The 22,563-nt window shown below is 38.1% G+C and overlaps 1 protein-coding gene across 4 annotated transcripts in view; it reads right to left on the bottom strand.

The window, feature by feature from the left end:
* The window catches only part of LIPC (lipase C, hepatic type), a 51,931-nt gene extending 32,836 nt beyond the window's left edge, over nucleotides 1-19,095 (bottom strand). For 2 of the 4 annotated variants that reach the window (XM_032123366.1, XM_032123368.1), the window contains exon 1: nucleotides 18,939-19,073. In XM_032123366.1, the coding sequence (XP_031979257.1) occupies nucleotides 18,939-18,956 (18 nt within the window). In that variant the 5' untranslated portion in view covers nucleotides 18,957-19,073. Of the gene's footprint in view, nucleotides 1-5,154; nucleotides 5,287-18,938 lie in introns of all 4 variants that reach the window. The other 2 variants (XM_032123369.1, XM_032123367.1) reach the window with 2 other exon arrangements.
* Nucleotides 19,096-22,563: the final 3,468 nt, after the last annotated feature.

Below are 22,563 nucleotides of genomic sequence, written 5' to 3'. Positions count from 1 at the left end.
GGAATGGAAGTTGAATGGGGAAAACTATGAAAAGTCTTCGTAGATTCCTCATTCTGTTTCTCCAGCAGGTTATTAATAAAACTTAAAAACTGTTTGAGTCATAATCTTGCTATAGTTCTGTTTGGATCATATATTCCTGTGGACACAAGGCATGTTCCATGGTGTGTCTGCAGTGCAAAATCATCCCAAAGGGCAGAGATGGCCTAGGGCTAGGTGTGGGGCAGCAGCAGCCACAGCCCAAAGGAGCTTCTAATTCCTTTATTCCTTCAGTCAGATAGCTGCTATGTTCTGTTGGATGTAGTTTGGCAGTAAAACATACAAAGTTTACTGTAGCATTTCAGCCTAGGGTAGAGAGCTGCTCCCTGGCACTGAAGCGCCCTAAACCTCCCAGGCAACAGATTACAGTTGTGTCAGCCTTCTTCATCCTGTCCTTGGCTCTGCAGGATGTGTCAGCAAACAGAGACTTTGGCCAGCGTGCAGGGAACATGCCCGGACAATCCAGCACACTTTGCATATACAATGGATGTGGTGTAGGTGTGCAAACATACAGATTCCAATACAGCAGCAGTCCTGGGCCTCCTCCTTTCTTCCCACTCCTACAAGGCTTGTGATTTAACTGGTGCTGTGCTTTGCTCTGTGCAGCTTGGAAAGATAACTCTGTCTGGAGGCAGAAATTAAAAGGCAGTGTCGCTTTGAGATATTCATAAGAGCCTTTATGAGTTTAAATCCTGCTGCTGCTGTATTAGTTTGGGACTAGATGTGCCCAGGGCATGTTCTCTGAACATCTTTGTTTGAACAAGAGGCTGTAGTGGTTGTGCATGTGATGCTAGAAGTGAGTATTTAAGAAAGAAGCTGCTGACTCATAGACCTACCAGATAAAAGCAGTATTCAGAGAGGACAAAATACCTGACCTTTTGCCAGTTTGAATATGAAGTTAACTTTCAGTAGGATTGTGCAGACTGTATTGAAAAGAAAAGCAGACTATCTTATGGAGAAAGAAACATGAAGTTTGGAGACAGAGACAAGCTTTAAGCGACTTAAGGGATCTCTGATAAAACTATTGCTCAACAAATAAGGAGTTTGTTTGGAGGATTCTCTATTTGTATTGTTCTGTTTGTCTTTTAATCTAACTGCAAATTCTAAAAATTGTGAACAAAACATGTTAGTACACGGGGCAGTTTGACACACAGCACAGGAACTGTTAGCTGAGGCCCATAGTCTCGGTGGTGGAGGGGAAAATAACACCTTGGCCAAAGAAGCAAGGGAGCTGGAATCTGAGTCAATGGTAGTGAAAAATGGGAGAATAAACATCTCTTCAAACTCCAAACCTTATGGAGGATGCCTGTAATTTGCCTAGGTGGCTGGGCCTTCCTCTAAAAGCTATCTTGCAACAGATTAATTAAAGCAGACAAGCTTCATAGAATCACAGAATATGCTGAGTTGGAAGGGACCCATCAGGATCATTGAGTCCAAGGATCCATGTGCCTGAGAGCATTGTCCAAATGCTTCTTGAACTCAGACAGGCTTGGTTGGTTTTTTTTTTGGTTTTTTTTTTTTGCTATGGAGGCAAACCAGTCTCTTTATAACAGCTTCTGATGCTTCAGACAGGCAACCCTTATGACAGAATGAAATACTTCTCCGTATTTAATTATCAAGTTTTTAATTTGAATTTATCAGGAGACTGGTTGAGTAGAGTCTGCAAAATTGTCAGGCAAAGGAATCTTCTAAAAATAAAATGTTGTTAGCAAGATACTCAGTGTGCATAAGATGAAGGAATTTATAAATAGATTTGGGAAGAATTGAGCTAATTATAAAATAAATCAAAGATAGATTTTTAGGGATATGGCCATGTTTCAAAGTTATTTTAAAGGAGTCTAAATCCCCACTGTGGAGATTTTGTCTCAATCTTTCTCTGGCACCAGGTATTCTCCAGCCTCACAATGACAGGCAATGATAGGAGAGAGCCTGTGTGGCAGGAAGCAGACACAGAGCTGTCTGCCAGCAGCAATCAAGTGATCTCATTATTAATGTGCAGCTTTTATCTCCTCCCATCTCCTTTTTGTTGTTGTTGTTTTTTGGTGGTGGTGGTTTTTTTTAAATCAGAAGTGTCATAAGTAGCCTCCCTGGAAAGTAAAGTGCATCCATCAATGGGGGTGGCTCACAGGAATCTGTTGGCTGGTTTGTGGTTCAGAGCAGGAAGGTTTTGCAATGCAAGCTGCAATGGGAGCCGTGCCTGGTGGAGGGACACTGTGGGAACAAGCAGTAGCAAAGAGATGGAGTCAATGTGAAACCATTCAGTTTTGTGAGATCTCTGCTTCTGAGGTAATGCTACATTTCCTCAAACAAAATTTTACCTTCAAGGAGATGAAGGGGATTCTTTATAAAAATTTTTCCAGACATACCACCATGGGGAAGAATAAGGAAACAAACTGTACAAATTATTGGTTTAGAAAAAAAGGTTTTTCTGTTAATGATAATTTCTCACAAAATCTCACAGTGCTATGTAACTGTAAAGTATTGTATCCAATTACTTGCTGCTTGTTATGTTTCAGACACAGTGTAAAATTTGTTTAGATATTGTAAACAACGTTGAAAAAAAGAACAAAATGATGTAGATTTGACATATCGGGTTTTTAAAAATAGAAGTCCTGCTCAGCCTGGCTGTTAGCCATTCATCTTAGTAATGAGACCTTTTAAAGTTGCTTTTGAGTGAAAATATATCTGGAAATAAAATTATTATCTGAATTTAATCGTATTATTTCAATTTCCATTCCAAGACCCATGATTTACTAATTCCTCATAATTGGAAACATAAGCCTTATTCTTATGTTCTCAATCCAATTAGATGATTAGAGAAGGTGCCTGGGCAAACAGTTTGTCTATGCCATGAGAGGAGAACTGAGACATAAATGGAAGTACAAGTGAGATGCAGCTACGAAAGGTTTTCGTTCAGCACCAGGATGAGTGAACTCGCCGAGAGTGCACTTTTAAAGCAACCCCCTGATCTCACCATGCTTTGGTTTGTACTGGGGAGTGATCTGGGCACACAAAGCAGGCTCCTTACAGCGTAATCCAACCAAAGCCTGTGCTTTTGGTGTGTAGCTAATATGCTCCAGCTTCCCATGGATCCTCATCCCCAGAATGAGAGTAGAGCCAGTCCAGAGTGATCCCCACCACTCCCCTCCCACAGAGACCTCTATGGGCTCATTTTGGTGTTTAACACCAAATGTCTCACTGCTACCTGCTCTTATTGCACTGTAGGACATCTTGCAGTGACATGATCTAAATGTGATGAATGATATAATTATAATCTATAGCAGGATTAATAGCTACTAGTGAAGAAGAAATAGGAGTTGGAGCAAACACAAAATATTTTAAAGAAGAAAAAATAGATTAAATAAAACACACTTCTGCTGTCTTTCTTATACACCATATTCTTTTAGTATTTAAATTCATACTCTCTTGGAAGCTGAGGGACACCATGGATTACATATGAAATTCTTTGTTCTGTTTTCATATTTGGTCACAATACTGCATTGGAGTGTGCACCAAAGCGGAAAGAAAATGTTCTTTTATTAATTGAATATTGGGGCCTTTTTCTTGCTTATCAGATTTTGGGAACTTATTTTCAGTTTCAAGTGAGATATTTAATAAAAATTAGTTTTAAACCCAGTGAAGAAGTAAAAAAAGAGAAGGAAATAAATCTCTTTCATTGCTTTCAAATTCCCTTGTTGGCATGCCATTTTCTATTACCTTCATTCGTATTTTGCTACCGTATTGCAAGCAGCATTGACAGCCTGCCTTTAGTTATTCTTTATTTGCAGTTCTATTTGAGAACATGAATATTTTATCTGACTACTTCACAAGGCAAGAAACTTCTCAGGGAATTGTATCATTTAAGAACTTGGTTGGGATGTCAAGAGCATAGCTTGTTTTCAGGAGCTTAATCTTCATGTACTAATATGTTCAAGAATTGTCTTTCTGCTTTCTTACTATTCAGGACTGGAGATTGTGGGGAATGCCTGTATTTTACAAAACACCTAAATTTAATTTAAATCTCTTGAACGAATCTCTTTTTGTCACTTTCCTCTGATGGGATTATTTCCTTCCTGGGAACAAACTTGATAGAAATGGTGAAGTGACTGAAGTTTAGATTACATGTGATTTTTATGGAATGGAGCAAACTGCCAAAAACCACTGGGCTTGAGCAGATCCAGAAAACCAGAGTGGTCACATAAGGATGATGAATGTAGGCTTTTACGTAAAATTTTATCTGCTGCTCTTGAACACTTTTCTCCTGACTGTGGAAAGATACCTTGTTAAGAAAAGATTGTTGTAATTTATGAAGCATTTTGGTTTTGTATAACTCCTAATAGAGAAACTGAAAGTATCAGAAAGAAATACTATTTTTGGTTCAAAAAGTAAGGAATTGGAACATTTGGGTTTAGTAACAGTGGAAACTGCAAACAATTCTTGTCCTTTAGAATCCTGTTTACCATCTTATTCCATGATGAGTGGATAATGATCAGTGTAATTTCTTTTGTGTGGTGGCTGATATGTAACTGATGCACAGTAGATTACAATGTGTGTCAATGCTGATGAAAAGGGAAAACCAATTTTTCTAACAGAAAATGTCGCTAAGAGCAGTTAAGATTGTACTCTTCTGATATAGGAGAGAGATTTTAAAAGCATTATTTTAAACATGGCTACCTCAGCATTGTTTTCCTCCCTTTTGCATAGGTGATAAAGAAGACAAGCTGGTTATATATCTTGAAATTAGAGATTAAGTGTGAAAAGCAAAGTCTGAAATTCTTTAATTGTTTGTTTTCTATGTACTTCATAATCCCCTGTTTTTTCCTGTAGCCTTTACTATGCTGACCCTCCCAGTTCACCAGGAGATGTACTGGCTGCCTGGAAATGTCAGGCAAACACCAAAGTGTGCCAAAGCAGATTCTTACAGGGTCAAATTCCTCCTCTGAGATAACAGCTGTTGTTCTAAAATATATTTAACGCCTTAAACATTTGAATTGATATATGCTAAAAGGTATGGAAAAAGTTCAAAGATACAACAGCAATACATGGGTCTCTTAACTTAGTGAAAGTGATTTAAAGTGAATAATCCTTAATAGCTGAAATTGTGAGCGAAACACTTACCAGTGCTCATACACAGCTGAGTTTGGTTGCTCATAAATACGCATTGTACATTTGGTTATTTTCATTTGAAAGTTCTTCAGTGAGCAGGGTGGTACACATGCCTTCTAGTCCTGAGATACCAGAATCACAATCCTTCATGTCACAACAGCAAAAAGAGAGATTTTTGTTTTCAGTTCTCTAATTTTGCATAATTTTTTTGTTGAAGCAAGCTGAAAACCATATATAATGTCTCCTAAAATAAGCACTGCCCTCATTCTTTAAGTGTATCCAGCTCCTGTTTATTTGGTGAAGAGAATCTCTGCATGTATATCCAAGGCATCCCAGGACCCTGTAATGCTATCAGTGCCTGGCAACTTTTACTTAACTTTGTAACCTTATAAATGATTTGTCAATGAGCCAACTGGGTTAGAATTATCACAATGAGTTAGAAAATTCTTCTCTTTTCCTTTCTGAGAGTTAATTATGAGTTAGTAATGCTTGTTTCTGTAGAGAGGTTTGTCTCTGTGAGGGAAAGCGGTCCTGATACATTTGACATTAATTTCTGTCATAGTGTTTAAAAGGCTTGATTCTAGTCAGATGTCCAGAGATTTACTTCCAGAATTCCCATTATCCTAATTAGTTTACCAGAATGAAACAACTCAATGCACTTCCAGGCAATTATTTCACCCTTCAGCTGCTGGCATGATACTAAAATAAATAGATCACTTCATTTATGCATTCCCAGAAATACACCTTGTTAGCTGTGCCCTGGAGTCAGGAAATCAAGTGTCTAAATAATGAAAATGCTACAAATGTGCATTGTTGAAAACTGTGAAAAAAGACTGAGACTCTGTTGTCAGCAAGTGTCATGTCTCAGTTTGTGGCACTTCCATTTCAAAAAGTGGAATACACAAATAAAAAAGGAGCGACCTTGATTCATCTTCATAATGTACTATCACTGAGCAAATGCAGGCCAGAATTTTTATGCTATTTGTATATTAGTTTTAGAGGAAATACATTGCTGCCTTTGGTGTGACAAAGCAATGGTTCAAGAATGGAGCCAGGAGGCTAAAAAGAAGGATTCCAGTCCTCACACTGAATACTCTCATAGTACCCAGAGGCTCAGAGGTTTTTTGGTGTCTAATTTAAAGCAGAGGTAATAATACTGATCATGCTAAAATTGTGACCTTTGATGCTACTGGTGCTTCAGAGTTGGGGAGTTGTTCGTTAAAATATTGAGTGCTACTTTAAGGGTGGTATAAAATCGAAAGGGGCTGGCTGACCACTGCAGCCACAAAGGTGATGTGTTGTGTCACGTGGGACGGACTGATGCATATCCTAGGGCCTTATTCCCAGCTCCGTGAGCTGACACTTGGCTGTATGAAGATGTGTACAGTGGGAAAGTGCATTGCCAAGTGGAGCTGGTGGGGAAACTGCAGCCTCTGTGACAGACACAAACTTGAACACAGCTCAGAGTGACACAGTCAGGCCCCAGTTTGGGTGAGGTTGTCAGCTTTCAGCTGGTGGGTTGCATGTCCAGCTAATGAAGAGCTGCCACTTGTCTATCTGTACTGAGCTGGGCCTTGGATTTTTTCTAAAGCAGTGTTTGTTATGTGTTTCTCACTCTCTGCTTTTCACTTTGAAAGGAATGGTAGTTGGAGGCACATCTTGTGTATTGTTTTTTAAGGCTTCCAATTGTTTCCAACTTCTTGCCATAGAGGATAGTAACTTGGTGTTGGAGGTGAATCCTTTATGTTCCCACATAGCAAGTTCTATAACAAATATTTGCTGGTTTTATTTTGGATTATATGTTATTCTTTTGACTCCTGCTACAATTTTGCTTTTCTTTGTAGAAAATTTATCTCTAAAGGTCATACTGTCTGTTATCTCATACACCAAAAATAGCTGATTTTAACACATTTCTTTCTCCCCTCTTTCAAATAAATCCTTCAACTGCTCTGAAGCAGTGCTTTTGACTAATGAGAGCTATTGCCAGGCTTCCCTGTTATGACACTGTTAGAAATGTGCCTAACATACAAAAGTGATGGCTCGCTGGGCTTTCATCACTTCTTACCCACTATCACAATTAGAACCAGTGTTATATTTGGAGCTCAGTGATTCATTTCAGATCTCTCTAATTCTTGAGGGAGGCTGCTTGAGGGCAAAAATTCAGTTTTCATACAGACTTGTCTTCAAAGTCCTACATAAAACACTAACTTAAAAGAACATCACTGTAACTGAGGTGGGGTATGAATTGTTGGTAACCTGGTAGAAAGATAAAATATAGCACCACTATATTAAGTAAAACCAGATGCCTTCCTTTTCTGACAAAGAGTCTGTTTAGACATTTGTAGAATTCCTTTGTTTTGGAACAGTTTCATCGTATCTCTGCTTCTGTAGATCATTTGGTACATGGATCAGATAGAATTTTATCTAAGGCCTATTCACATGCAATACAGCAGTCCCGTGTTTCTAAAGAGGAGTGAGTTCTCTGATTCCTCCAAAGATGTTAGCAAATTCTGCACCATATTGAGTGCCCTTTGGCTGCAGGTGAAGAATTCAACAGCTTGTGGGAGTTCTAATTAGTGCTAATAATAACTTCAGTGACCTGCCTTGGCTTTAAAATGCCTGACAGAAATTGCCCTGTCCTTGAAGGATAGAGATTTTGTTTCCGTGTACGTCTGATTAGGGATGCTCATGCCTACATGTTTCTGTGTTTAGTGATCACACACAATTAGCAGGTGGGTGCTTGTGTGTGAATGAAAAATAAGTGGGTGGTGTTGGGGAATCAAGAGGAAAAAAAGGCAAAAAAACCTCCCAAAAATACTATACCAGAATTCCATCATTAAAGGGATTTCTCTTGTAGGCAAAATAGCCTTATTAAATCAAGAATTAGTAATAGGAAAAGCATTAGATTAGGAATTGGATTATTCAAAATTAAACTTTGTCTCTCTAATTTTGGTACTTTTTCCATGGTTACTATGCTGAAATATGTATGGAGGGTCTGAGGAAAATGAAAGCTATAATTTGAGCAAGTACATAAAAAGCTCCAAAGTATGAAATTTTCATTTCATCTGGATAATAGGTTGCTGATGATGCAGAAAACAATTGTGTTTTCAAGGGTATTGCCCTGGACCTTTCTAATACAAATTTTATTTACACTAGCCAGAGAAATGAATTACAATACTTTATGAGCTGGAATGATAAATTAGGGGTTTTTCTGACTTCCCTTTCTTTTGCTAAAGTGATTTTTGACAATCAGTCAAAATAGATGAGAGAAAAGGATCTTTAAAATGCTAATAGAGGCTTAATTGGATGATGGAAACCTTGGTAAGGTAGCAGATTTATTTATTTTTTAAACTGAGGATAAAAATTTAAAGTTTAAAAAAATTTGACTCAGTGTTTAGCTCCTAACTAGACATTTGGCTTCAGTGCTGCCCAAGCAACTCTAAGCAGACTTCTTCCCTATCTTGCTGCCACCCACTCACTTCTGACCTCCTGTAGTCCCATTGTCCCAGCACAACTGGTCACTTAGTTGCAGAGTGAACAAGATCAGGGAGCTTATCCAGATAAAAAGTAGGATGACCAAGAAAAAATAGGATTGTTTTTCAACTGGATCAGTTTCCAAGCTTGATTGGCAAGAGAGACTGTAGAATTATTGTATGACTCCAGGGAACTGTACTGGCACAGTGGAGAGCCTTATGAAGTACATGCAGCAGTGGCCAGAAGCAAGGGCTTCTTAAGTTGTCAATGTCACCAAGTGTGTCATGAACTACAGTCCTTCCCTTTACATTAAGATGTCTGCCATCACTGGACACAGGTGAGGTACAAAGCTCAAAAAAAATCAAGTATTTGAGGCCTTGCTTTTCCCCAGAGCTGCACAGGTGCAGAATGTCTTTTGTCTCATTTTGGTTACACTGTTAAAGAGCATTCTAGAAATCGAAGAGCAAAAAATATTCACATTTGATTGCCTTATTACAGTCAATTAAGCTTACTCAGGATCACAGTTGTGTATTGAGGGACTAACTTGCTGCACAGCAAGAGGGAAAGTATTGGTTAACTGCATTTTCCAACTACCCACACCCTCCCAGAGTGTGCAATATACAATCAATGTAGAAATACCAAGGCGGTATCAGCTCACAGAAAGTCCATGGGGAAAGCTACAATGTTTTAATGAAATGAAGGGGTATCTGAAACAAGCAGTCTTCCATCTGGAAATTCTAGGAATCTGGAGTGTTCTGTACTACAACAGTTAAGTTGTGTGGCTGTGTTTACTTTGAAAAACAGAAATACAGGTAGCCAGTAGCTGAATTGTGACTTAAAGTAGATTACGGACAAGCTGTAAAAGATCCTTCAATAACTTGTTAAAGACCCAAGATTCATTTGTTTGGATTGCTCTGGACTTGGTCCAGAATGTCTAAAAGGGAGATCAGAAGCAATGAAGTGCTGGGTTTGCAGGGTGCTAAATGCTGCTCTGATGCCTGTGTTGTGAGACATCCTTCTCATCTCAGAGTACCCAGTCCCTGAGCAGATGCCTGAGAATTTGGTTCCCTTCTGCACATCAGGATTATCATATTTAAAGTATCCAAAGTGATTTTTTTTTAAAGCCAGTTTAAGAACTAGCATTGATACTTCATAGATTGAAAATAACTAATAATTTAAATATTTTTGGTAGGCCCATAAATATCAGCTCTTTGATGGTATTCAGGGGAGTAACATTTCATTTAAATGAATAGCAAGAGACATCTTAAGGCCAAGCAGTTATCATCAATGGAATTAATTGACTAGCACTTAATGTTTTGTAAAATTGAACATTTTTAATGAATATACACAATCTTCATAATCTAGAATAGAAAGATAGAAAGGGGCATGGGATCATAAGAGAAATCCAAATTCAAAGTGTAAATCCTATGAATTTACTAAAATTCCAGAATCTCAGTGGTAGTTGTGCTAATTTCTGTTACCTAAAATTCCAGATAGAACACAATGTATTCAGCAGCCCTTCCCATTGCCACTTCCTGTGAGCTACGATTTAGGGAGATTAAACAGTAAGCAGCACAAGTGTCTCCTCTGGGAGCTGGATCAAAGGCTCTAAGTTTGCTCCAATTCCAAATCTCCATTGCTTTCTTTAGGGTGACACTGACACTACCAAGCCAGAAGGTGCTGAGGGACACATTTCTTGGCTGATGTTTCTTACATAAGTTACAGTTCCTTTAAATTAACATATTAAAGTAAAAGATCTCATTATGGTCACAGGGCATGTGGAAGGAGACTAAGGCTATTTAATGGCATGCATCAGGATCGTGCTGAACTCCTTTCTCCAGGAAATAGTGTGGAAATTGCTCTTGGGATGGAGGTAGAGTTCTGGCAGAGAGGAAAGGCACTTTAAGTTTTCGGAAAAAGTGAATCCTAAAGGTATCTGTGCACTAAGAAACATGTGGAAACCTCGCAACGCTCTGTGGGACATGCTGTCCTGGTGTAGAATGGAGGCTGAAGTGTAGTAAGCAAAATCTCATGTTTAGCACACCTTCTCTGTGTATTTCACTGTGTTTGAAATGCTGTTACCTTATTGGCTAGAGGAATGCTTTCAGGTTTCTTTTGTCTCTGCCGACCTTGGTGTGCCCCAGAGAGGAGTAAGTACAGGTCAGCTGAAGGCCCGGCTGCTCTCACTGTTCCATTGCAGAGCCCTGCAGTCAGCCATGGTGCCTGGGGATAATGAGGCACTCACTGCCCAGTTGGAGTAGAGATGGCTGAATTACTTTGTAGTGGTCAATGAAAACCAGAAGAGTAACTCCAGCACTGCACACTGAAATGTTTAGTGTAGGAACATTTTCAGAGCTTTATTGGGTAAGCTATGGATAAGGATTTCTGATAAAAACACCTCGTTAGTACCTCAGCTTTCATGACTGTTTGATGTCATCTACTAAGAAAACAATGATTTATGATGTTCCTACAAAGAAACTGTCCCCATTTAAAAGAACAAGCTCTAATTTCTATTCCTGGGTAAGCAGAAGGTAAGCATGATGGATAGAGAGCACAGTAGATTTTCAAATGATGTGCCAGCTGGTTTTCTATGTAGTTTCTAGTTCTGCAGAGATCCATTCACTAATGCTTTACGCTGGTAGCTGAATTTTTTATATTTGAATATTCTGAGTTTCCTTCTTTCTTTCTTTTAGGTCTAGACTCTAATTCTACAGTCCACTCTGCTCATTTTTGTACTTACAGAAAACCAGGCCAGAGAATTAACTATAATCTAGTCACAGTTCCCTCCATTTGCTCTGTTTCTTGAAAATATACAAAAACTGCTTTGGAGTTATTTTCAAGTGTCAGAGAAAACTCCATTTGTCTCCTGGTTGCAGTTGGTCCTTAACTTGAAAAGCAGATTTGGAGAGTCCTGCACAAGTATAGTCTCTGAAAGTCTTGTTCTTGAGGGTGAACCTCTGCTCTGGGTCATGCTTCATCCAGTTTACTCTCATTTGCATAAACACATTAAATGCAATTAGGGCTGTCAGGTTTCCTTGTAGTTTAGCTAAGCCCTGTGGTATAGGTGGTAATTTATGTGTTGTCATAGACAAGCTATTTTAGTCAGGATCAGTTATGAAATTGTTCAGATATTTGAAAGGTCATAAAGGTACTGCCTCTAGTGAATCACAGAAGAGGGATATTGAAGCATTAATAGGGACTGGAGTCTAGGACGAGACATTAAAAAGGAGTTCTAGTAGATACTAAGGACTTGATTCAATACCTGTAAAAGGTTTTGGGGCATTTTTACATAATTTAATCCAGTAAGAAAGATGAATAGTTTACAGAACATGTATTTGGCACAATAAACTGGAGGTTAAGCCATTTCCATATGTCCTAAGAGCACTGCTAATTCATATTGTTATTTCTTCCTCACAGTTCAGGCACTGAAAGTAGTGTTCTGCTTCAGTAAATAGTAATCAGTTTCAGAAATGCAGTAGCTTTCAGGTCTTTCTGAAAAAAATGATAAGGGTTTTAAATAGTATCCAGCATTCTTACAAATAATTAAACTTAAAATTTTTTTTGGAAGATTGTAAGCTCTCTGGTGAAAGCATTGCCTGGATAGTACCATTCAAAATATTTTTTTTGTAGTGAATAAAAATTGCCCAAACATTTCTTCCTTAAAAAGAAAATCAGAATTTCTGCCATGTCCCTTCTTTTCCCAGTGTCAGATCCTTAAAAGCAAACCTGGAAGGCATTCGTACCGTCATCCTAAGTCAAAAGTACAAGTGACATAAATATGAAAACTAGCAGTACTATTTCACCACAACAGAAAAAAAAAAATCAAATGGAAATATAACAAACCAAAATACTAGCCTCTTTAATCAAAAATATAAGTTCCTAACATCTTTTTTTTTTTTGACAGAAAGTCCATAAAATTTAATTATTTGTGTTTTTATAACTCATAGAATTCCAGTCAAAGATAAGTTTTGGACAAGTTTTGGTCTCAAGACATGACAATTACCTGGACAGTATATTAATTATAGAGTGATTTGCCTGGTAAATAAAACAGAAGGTATTTTGATAGTTATATATATATATATATATATATATATATATATATATATGGTTTTTTGATTGGTTTTGTTTGGTTTTGGTTTTTATTAGTACAACTAAGGAACACATGCACACCACTGCCATTTCAATTTGACAGAACCTCTAATTAGAATGACTTTTGGAAATGCAGGTTGGCAAACATGGAGTTAAACTTTAATTTATGTCCTCCAACATCCCTTATGACCCATTGCTGATGAAAAGGAGAAGAGTGGTGCTTGAAAGAGTAAATAAATTCTTCAGTCCGATACTGTAGATTATTTTGAGCCTGAGATGCATAAAGTAGAGCAGAAGTAATCTAATGTAGACAAGATTTTAAAATGAAAAATTTCCTCCCAGTGGTGTTTCTGTATAATGGTTTACAAAGTTAGCATTAAGATATGGGAGAACATGCCAGTGTAGCAGAATTTTAGGGCAGTTTGTCAACTCCAGACACAAAGGAAAATCAAACATATGTGTGTTCTTATTTTTGTCCTTGGACCTGCTCTGTCATCATCTCCTCCATGGTTCATCTCCTCCCTCTGTAAGCAATATACAAATTTAGAAAATGCTTTTTGGAACAAATATTTCAAAACAGCAGAACTTTAAAAGTTTCTGTCAAAATTTGGGTTTTCAGATAGGACATGCTGCTTTAATTCCAGAGAGCATTATGTATATAAACACCTTGTTTCCCCATATTCAATATTTCTAGATCTCTTTTTTGTCATTTGTTGCACTTGGAGCAACACCAGGAACTCTGGATGCCAAATAGAAGCCCAAATATAAACAGTATTATTGATAAAAGATTCAAATAGATTTTACTGGACTGGGCAAGCAAAGCAGAGAATTTCTGTAATTTTAGCCAACAGCTCCTGTTTGTGCAACCGTCTTGTTTTAGAAGCATTTCACCACCAGCAAAAGCTTTTGTTGGCTGATTGTAATGGGTATGTGGAAGGGTGTGCAATCCTATGCAGTTAATGCTTTCTGAGAATATTAGCAACTGTAACAACTTTTTAAAAATTGAAAGGAACAAGAAAGAAAGTTGTTATAGTAATGTAGTTTTAAAACCAGTGTATTTCTCTAAAAGAAAGGCTAAAAAGTGGGAAAGAAGTAATTTTAACTTGGAGCACAGACATTAAACATTTTTTTTTGCAAGAGTCATAATTCACATTTGGCTTATGGCCAAAGAAGTGAACTTTATCACCCAGTCTTGGCATGTGCAGATAGATGGTCCCTTCTGTCTCTTTTGCCAGTTATTGCTCATGTTGCCAGGAAATCTTAATCATGCTGCTTGGAAGTGGCTGCTGGCCCACCCACCTGCTGCCAGGCTATTCCGCTGTATGAGGAGTCTGACTTAGCTTCAGCAAATGGGCTCTTCACTCTATCTAACATATAGGAAAAAAGGTCACTGTGCTAAGGCCACCCAAGGGGACCATATGGTGTTAGGAGTTACATCACCAGTGTTGCACTGCTGTTGATGCAACCCTATTAATAACCCTGAAGCTTCCCATGGACGTGGCATAACTAGGTTTTCTAAAAGGAAATGTGTAATATAAACCTAGAGTGAACCACAAAATAAGAAGAAAAGAAAAATGTTCTCTTTAATAATGAGTCACAGAATTGTTTGTGTTGGAAGGAACCTTAAATATCATCTAGTTCCAACCCTCCTGCCATGGTCAGGGATGGCCCTCATAGGTCAGGATACTCAGGGGCCTGCCCATCCAACCTGGTCTTGAACTCTCGCAGGGATGGGGCATCCTCAACTAGGCAACCTCTTCCAGTGCATCACCGCCCTCTGAGTAAAGAATTTATTCCCACTATCTAATGTAAAATTACCCCTTCAGTTTAAAACCACTGCCCCTTGTCCTGTCACTATCTGCCTGTATAAAAAGTCCCTCTTCCTCCATTTTATAAGCCCTTTTAAGGGCTTATACTGGAAGGCTGCAATGAGGTCTCTCTGGAGCCTTCTCCAGGCTAAACAACCCCAACTCTCTCAGCCTGTCTTCATAGGAGAGGTGATCCAGCCCTTTGATCATCTTTGTGGCCTCCTCTGGACCCACTCTAACAGGTCCACGTCTTCCCTGTGCTGAGGATCCCAGAGCTTGATGCAGTTATGTTTTTATTGATACTTATTTTGCATTAAAACTGTGTATATGTATTTAGAAATAACTGTAGCCTTCTCTAGTTTGCGAGGAAAAGGAAGACAATCAGTTAAGAAGTTAGATTGCAGTGCCACATTACCAAGAACAATTCTGTATGTTCAAGTTTCTCTAGTGTCATATGTCAGCACTATTCAGACAGCAATAGTCAGAAGAATGTAATGCTCAAGTCAAATGAATTGCAATCCACTGGTGAATTTAAGCTCCTCATTAAGATGTTCAGTCGCTTGCTTTAGCAGAAATATTGAAAGTTGTTTCATGCATGGATAGCTCCTTTGTCAGTCAGGTTCCTGTTATTGTCTCTTTTCATGGGAAAAGCAGAGAGCCTTCTGTTAGTTAAACTATGGTTATATTTTGGACCTTGTAGTGAAAATTTATGTCTGAAATTATGTTCCTAGATTTTTCCAGATGACAAAAGGAAAAATGACTGGTTTTGATTATAGAAATTTTTCTAGCATTCTGAGACTCATGAGAGCAATGCAAATCTTGAACACAGCCAGTCAGAAAATGGCAGCAAATAGTTTTGCAGAACTTTTCCTGATAATATCATAACATAGATCATTAGTGTAACTGGTATCTGAACTTTCAAATTCCAGGACTTCTTGGACCATTATTTTGGTATGTCGTAAAATTTAGCTCCTGCATCCCTCTTTAAGTGATCTAACTAGAAGTGATGTGAATTTAAACTTCAGAGGTGATCAATAAGTCCATTGAAGTAAATAAGAAATATTAATGATTTTTAGACTTGTTTCTATGGGCTAACTTTAGTTCTCTATCTCTACAGTTTAAATGGATTTGGAATCTTCTATGCTTTTTGTGTTTCTAATAGGTTTTCAGCTTCAGGTAGAAATTATTATTTTGGTAGCTTTTTGATCTGATAGGGTATACTCCACACATTGCATTTGGTTGAGGAATTTTATATAGACTTTTATATATATATATATATATATATATATATATATATATATATATGCTATACCAAACGTTTCTTTTATCTGTAATACACTTGGGGAATAAAGAAAACATAACAGCTATTCAGATTTCTGCATAATCTACTCCTATGGCCTATGTATAATACTAAGGTGATGACAGCCCTGTAGTACGTAAAACATGGCAGAATTGGATGACAACTAAGATGTTACCTTCTCTTTTGGGCAAAAAAGTGCAGCTCAACTGCCAGCTGTGAGACTGTCAGGTAAGAAGTGCTAGCTCAACACCATGTATTTTCATGTCAACTACCGTATAGCTGTGCTCTGCACAAGGAAGTGGAATAATGGAAAATATTCCCACCTAGTTTTATGTTTACAGGAGAAGAATCAAAATAAATAAGAGCTTATGTTGAAATATTTTTCACATGCTTGTAGAAAGAATCATCTTGGCTCAACTTCAGGGATATTATTTTTAGGTGCTTATTTCTTGTTCTGGGATGCTACTTTTAGATAATGAACCTTTGCCAAAAATGCCAAACTTCTTTCCTGCTGTACAAATGTACAAGAAAACCATGGCATTTCAGAAACCCTCTGTGGTTTTTAAGAATAACCCTGTGTGTGTTTTAAATTCAGTGTTGTCTTTGCTTGGTAATGCACTCCATCTTATTCTACATAATTAAGTGTAAAATAAGAACCTACAATATACATTTTTGTACATAACTTGATCAAAAATACTTACACACACTTATCTAAAGTTTACCTGGTGCAGCCTAATTCCTATAAGTTCTGATTTTGTAATGTGATTTCTTTTACTGTGTAGGTGGATACAATAATATGGAAAAAAAATTGAAGCAGTTGTTTATTTTCTGGGTACAAATGAATGAGTAAGACCTTTACACAGTGATTGTTCTTTTAGAGAATGGCTCTCTCATACGTAATAGCGTGTGCTAGAATTATGTACCAGACACTCATCCCTGAGGAGGCTTTGCAGTTCCTGACAGTTGTGCTGTTCTGTGCTGCAGTTCCTGATAAAGCAAGAACAAATGAGATCCAAGGTAGAAGGATATCCAGGTAAAACAGATACAGTGCTCACTGAAAGCTGTCTCCACTTGACAGCATTACAAGGCCTCTTATGTAGAGCTAAACACTTTGCTCCCTTCCATAGTGTGAGGTAATGCCTTACTGTCTTTTGCATCTGCCATTGTGGCAAATGAATCTGCCTTACTGAGAAGTGAAATGAGGAAAAGGACTCCCTGAGGTTGCCAGGTGCAGCCAATGCACACAGAACAAGTAGAGCTTTGCTGACAAGTCAAATGGTTACAGAAATAAGGCAAGCTTTTGAGAACTGGAAATCATGTTATCTTCTGGCCGTAGTTGGTGTGGCTGAGGTTGGATTGGAGAAGGATAACAAGGAATACACATTAATGCAAATGGACAGTTGGAATTAGAATTGCACTGATTTAAAGCTGACAAGAGATGAAGGTCTGAGTTCAGCATAATGGAATACCAGGGTCTTTAGCCTTGTAACTACCCCCTGTAGCAGATCTAGTTAGGCTGTGAGTAGCCTCTGGAAGAAAATAAAGTAGATTTTTTTTTTATTTTTAGAAATAAACCTTCTCTGCTTCTTGAATTGGTCTCTTGCCTCAACACACTATGAGCTGGGCGTATCTGCTAGTGCAAATATGACATGTGACCTGTTGTTCGTGGCCTGCAATTGAGGTTTTAAACTGCAGAATGAGCAAACAAGTGAAGTCCATGATACAGGAATCCTAGGTCATGAGGGGAAAGGGGGATGGAGAGAGTGAAGTGACTGACCTTGCTATAAATGGTGCCACAGGTCGTGGGGGTAGGAAAACATGAGCTGCATGAGGCAGGACCTGTGACTGTGAAAGAACAGGAGGACAGTGGCTTCCTCTCTCTGCTTTGTGTATCTATGGGGAACTAAACTTTGACCACACAGTTGAATCTGAATAGATCCAAGCAAAGATGATGTGAGAAGCCTCAAACTAAAGTTAGTGCTCTGATTTTAGGTTCTCTCAAAAATACAAAATTGGTCAAGGTTTCTAAATAGCTTTTTAAGGTTCAGTGACTGTGAAGGATGTGCAGGCTTTGTCTGGTAAACCAGGACAAGTTATGGCATTAATTGAAATTTCTCATAGTGTTTTAATTCAAGGTTTTTATATTGTTCAAAGTTAAACCCAAGGGGAAATTTAATGTGCAGAATCAAAGAAAGGTGGTTGTGCCTCCTGTAGATTGAAATCATTATGCCTGTTGCATATAAAGCATTTTTATAGGACATGGTTTCTAAAACTGTTAATATAAATTAACATAAATACAAAACACAGCTGCTGTAGGGGGCCATACTTCCGTGAATGAGCATATCTTACTTTATTTCCAGCCAAGGAGAAAATGACATTTATCCCCTCCAGACTTAGAGTATTAAAAATGCAGTTAGAGAAGAAAAACTAATGCTTGCTTTGTATACATCAATAATGAAGTCAAACACGGAATTGTCTTTGTCACATCTTAGAGGTTTTAAGAAATGCAGTTATTTGATGCTGTCTTACTCAGCAGTCACACAGATACTGACATAATGTGCAGTGTCACAAATGCATAGAAAATTGTTTTAAAACCATGCCAGTGATAAAGATCCTTTGCAGTACTGCTTGACAAAATATACTGCAGATGTATCTCTTTCACTCAAAGATATTCTTCCACTTGAGATGAAAGGCAGTCTGCATTAGGCAACTCAGAAAATGAAAGCTTAAACACTGTCAGATAGCTGGAAATTTTGATTTATAGTAGGAGACTGAATCTATCCCACAGAATACTTCTAGCCCAAGAATATTATAACATTACCAATTCAGTGAATATTTTCAAATTAATACATTTTAAAAGTATCTTCATCAGAAGTTTCGTTAAAGGTCAGATTACCTTACTTTTGTAGTCTCAACAAGTAGGGATTTCCACTGGGAAATATTTGTGGTAATTATGAACAACTACATTTTCCAACAAATACAGACAGGTATAAATGCCATATTTTAAGGAACATAGCACCCAAACCCAACATGCTGATGACCAGACAGTCAATACTACTGAATTTTTATAGGATAAACATTTTTTAAAAGTTCATGATCAGTATTTATATTTGATAGTATATTACCTTGTTTCTTTCCTTCATATGTACTTGCTGAGACGATGATACAAGAAAGCAATAAAAATGAAAGACGTTGCAAACTTTTCATTTTTTCTTTCTTTGAGAGTTCTGCTAAAGTCTGCCAAGAGATGGGAACAGGAAAGAATTAGCAATGATTTGCAAAAAACTCTTTGCCCATTAATCATTAACTTTGATTTCTTCTGTCCCCTGCTCCGGTTTTTCCTTTTATGGAAGTGAAATTGGAATTTGCCTGTTTCCAAACTCTTCATTTTTTTTATGCCACTTGTGGCAGAAATAATTTGGAGCTGGATCCTCCTACCTTGCTCAACAGTGCTCAGCTCTGAACACAGACTTGAAGGCATTTGTTCTCTGGAATGCTGCTAAAGGCCAGGGTAACCAGCTTGAATTCAGCTGGTCAATAGCTCGGTCTGAGCACATTGCAAAGTAAGGGCCAGAGCTGAAGGTTATTCTAAATATTTCATTAACATAGACAAATCCCAGCAAGGCAATCATAAAAATTTTATGTATATTAAACGCTTTTCTTACTTCAGTGGTTCAATCTGTACCAGATTTTGGATAATCATAAAGTCTTTCAAATTAAGTGAACAATTTTTAACACTTAAGACATTTACTAATACAGCACAATTAACCAACATCTCTCTCCACTTCCAGTAAAAGAATCATAAGAAAGTGTAGGTAGTAACTGTAGGAGTAATTTCAGTGGAAAAGTTTCTACTAAATTGGTATGGTTTATACTGGAAATCAGAGCAGGATTTTAATTACAGCACCATGTGTACATGCAACAGCAAGTAGGTACATATTGCAAAGCGTGAGAAGATAAAAAGTACTCTAGGATAGGCAGCAAGGATTACACCCAGCTGGATCTCACACATGAGCAGGACACGATGCTGGCCTCTGTACCGTGGTAGCATCAGTCTGCAGCATCATGGTTTTGCCACGTCAGTAGTGGTGTTGAGACGTGCTCTAGCTCATTTTAAAGGAACAAAGGGCCAACGAGGATGTAGCCATGGCAGGACAGGTCTTAGCATGGCTGCAAATCCACCTGCATTCCCACTAGTCACTGGATTGCCAGTTTATGTGGGTTGACGCTGCAAACCTCCATGGCTACCTGTACACCTGAGCTAGTGTCTAATCAGCCAGATAGGTATACTATACCTCACTTATATGCTTTGACACCGTTGTGGAATTTTCCTTAGAAACAGGTCTCTGGCACAGGAAACTTTCTCCCATGTTCTGAATCATTAAGAAGCCTTCATGCACAAGAACAGGTAATAGTGTAAATTCTTTCCTAAACTTAGTTTATCTTGAATTTGCTATTAGTAATAGCAAATGGAGACAATTTTTTAAGAGCTCGAGGTCTGTGGCAAATTAAATGACTGAAACAGAGCTTGTAAACTTGAAAAAGTATATTTTGAGTATTCAGTGAACCCCAGATTCTTTATGAAGCCTCCTAGTTAGTAAATCTAGAATACGTGAAATGATAGCCATACCATCCCAGCCTGAGGAATTTTTAATTTTTCTGTTGTGTTTATAATCAAGAACTATTTTAAACTGTCCCAGATAAAAGAGTTTTCTCTTTTTTAAAGACGAAGTCTCATATGACCAATATGCTATAGCAGGACTGGTACGTTAGAAAAGAAAAAACATATTTTCAGCAGGGAAATTCTGCTGTCTTGCTTGATCCATTGTTTAGGCATGTGAGAGCATGCTTTGTGGAGTGGGGTCCATACTGCTGGATGCTGCATGAAGGCGGGAGAAAAGTGCAGATCACTTTCTTTGCTTGCTCATTCCAAGTAGCTGTGAGTCTAGGATACAGCAGACAGCTGGAAAACCCTCAAGCAATCTCTAAGGTCATACCAGTCACCACAGCAGGCAGTGATCTTGGCACACTAACATCTGAAGCACTGTCAAGACTGATTGATTATTGTGTGTCTGTAAGTATACTGAAAAAGAGGAAATACAGAAAATGTGGTGATTGGATCAAAATTACTCTTGATAAATGACAAATACTGTTCACAGCAGTATTTTCAGTGAGCAAGAAAAGGAGAAAGAAGATGACCAAGAATTTAGGCTTTGATACTGGACAGGAAATGCTGTGTTTTAGTGAAGTTAACACTGGTGGAAATTACTGATGTGATTTAGCACAGCCTTGCAGTGAGCTTAGAATAATGTTGGCTGAACATTATGTGAAGATGACAGATCTGACTGACAGGTTGAATGGTGACACTAGCCACAGTAATCAAGAAAGTAGAGAGCATTTAGAGGAGAAAGATTGTGAGCTCCACTTTCTGCAGACAAGAAGTGTTCTGGAACAAGGTGATAGATCTGTCAGGGACAGAACTGGCTGTTGGATCTTTGCAAAGAGATTGCCTGAAAATAAAGTCTATAGGAATCAGTGTTTGGATTTACTTCTCACTATGGAACCCATGTAGGAACCAGGATGACATTAAGAGCATCTTACGAAGGATTGCTTAAAGTGGTAAGAGGGAAACTGGGAAAAAAGGTGGAGGAACCTGCCTTCCTTTGGCGGGCGTTACTTCATTTGACAATTCTGCGTCAGTTATTGCTGATATTTATTTATCTTTCCAGTGTTTACAGAATATCAGCACTAATGGTGAGAGCAGTAAGCAGAGTTGTGGGAATAATTGTACAGCATTTGAATGAGAGATTTCACAGTGCATGTTGAGGATGAGTTTATGTAGCACAAAATTGCCTGCTATGGCACATTAGTCTGCAGAGAGCAGATGTGATTGTGTTCCAGAGGAAGGAGCTGCTCCCAATGGCCTCTGCAGCATTGTCACACAATGTGTTTTCAGAGTGTGGCTTTGGGTTTTCTTTTCTTCTCAATTTGATTTACATGAGTAATTCCAATTACCTTTATTATCTGCTGATAAAGAAAAGAATGGGTCTTCTGCAAATGTAATGATCACTAGAGGTAGGAAACTCCTGGTAAATAATTTTCCTGTGAATCCAAATATTGAAATTAATTGAAATTACAATCTTTGCCATTTTCAACATGCTTATCTGGTCACTTGATAACTACTTTGCTTGATCTGCTCTCTCTTAGATGGGTTAATTGCTGTTTTTATTGTTATTGCATATCTAATATTCTATGAATATATAACCTAAATTATTTTAGGAATTACTTACCCTGATGCAAAAAGCATAACAAGAAAGTATGTTTGGCACATTATGAGAATAGAAAAAGTGGAGCCAGGTATTTACTAGAAGCGACTGTGCAATAGCTACTCAGAGTTACTGGCAGCATGTTGCATCACTTACTAAAATGCCTTTTTTGGAATCTGCATGAGGTGTAGTGAGTGGGAGCTGTAATATTCTGGGTGAAAATCATTGCGGAAAAAAGAGAATCCTCTGGAAAAACGAGGGTGCTCTGGGTTTTCATGTTATTCCACTGGTTGATCAAAATAATGGTGCCTGAGTGAAGCGCAATACCCCTGAGACACTCCCAGTGTTCTGCCAGAGCCGTATGAACTGTAAGGCTGCTCTGCTGCAGTCCTGCACCACTGGCAGTGACAAAATGTACAACACAGATATTAGAAAATCAGGGAACAGACATCTCAGGGACTGTAAAGAAGGCTGGGAGGCTGAT

Source organism: Corvus moneduloides, chromosome 13 (assembly GCF_009650955.1).
Source record: "Corvus moneduloides isolate bCorMon1 chromosome 13, bCorMon1.pri, whole genome shotgun sequence".
Lineage (NCBI taxonomy): Eukaryota > Metazoa > Chordata > Aves > Passeriformes > Corvidae > Corvus > Corvus moneduloides.
The sequence above is the reverse complement of the archived record's forward strand: the minus strand, read 5'-3'. Positions and strand labels throughout refer to the sequence as shown.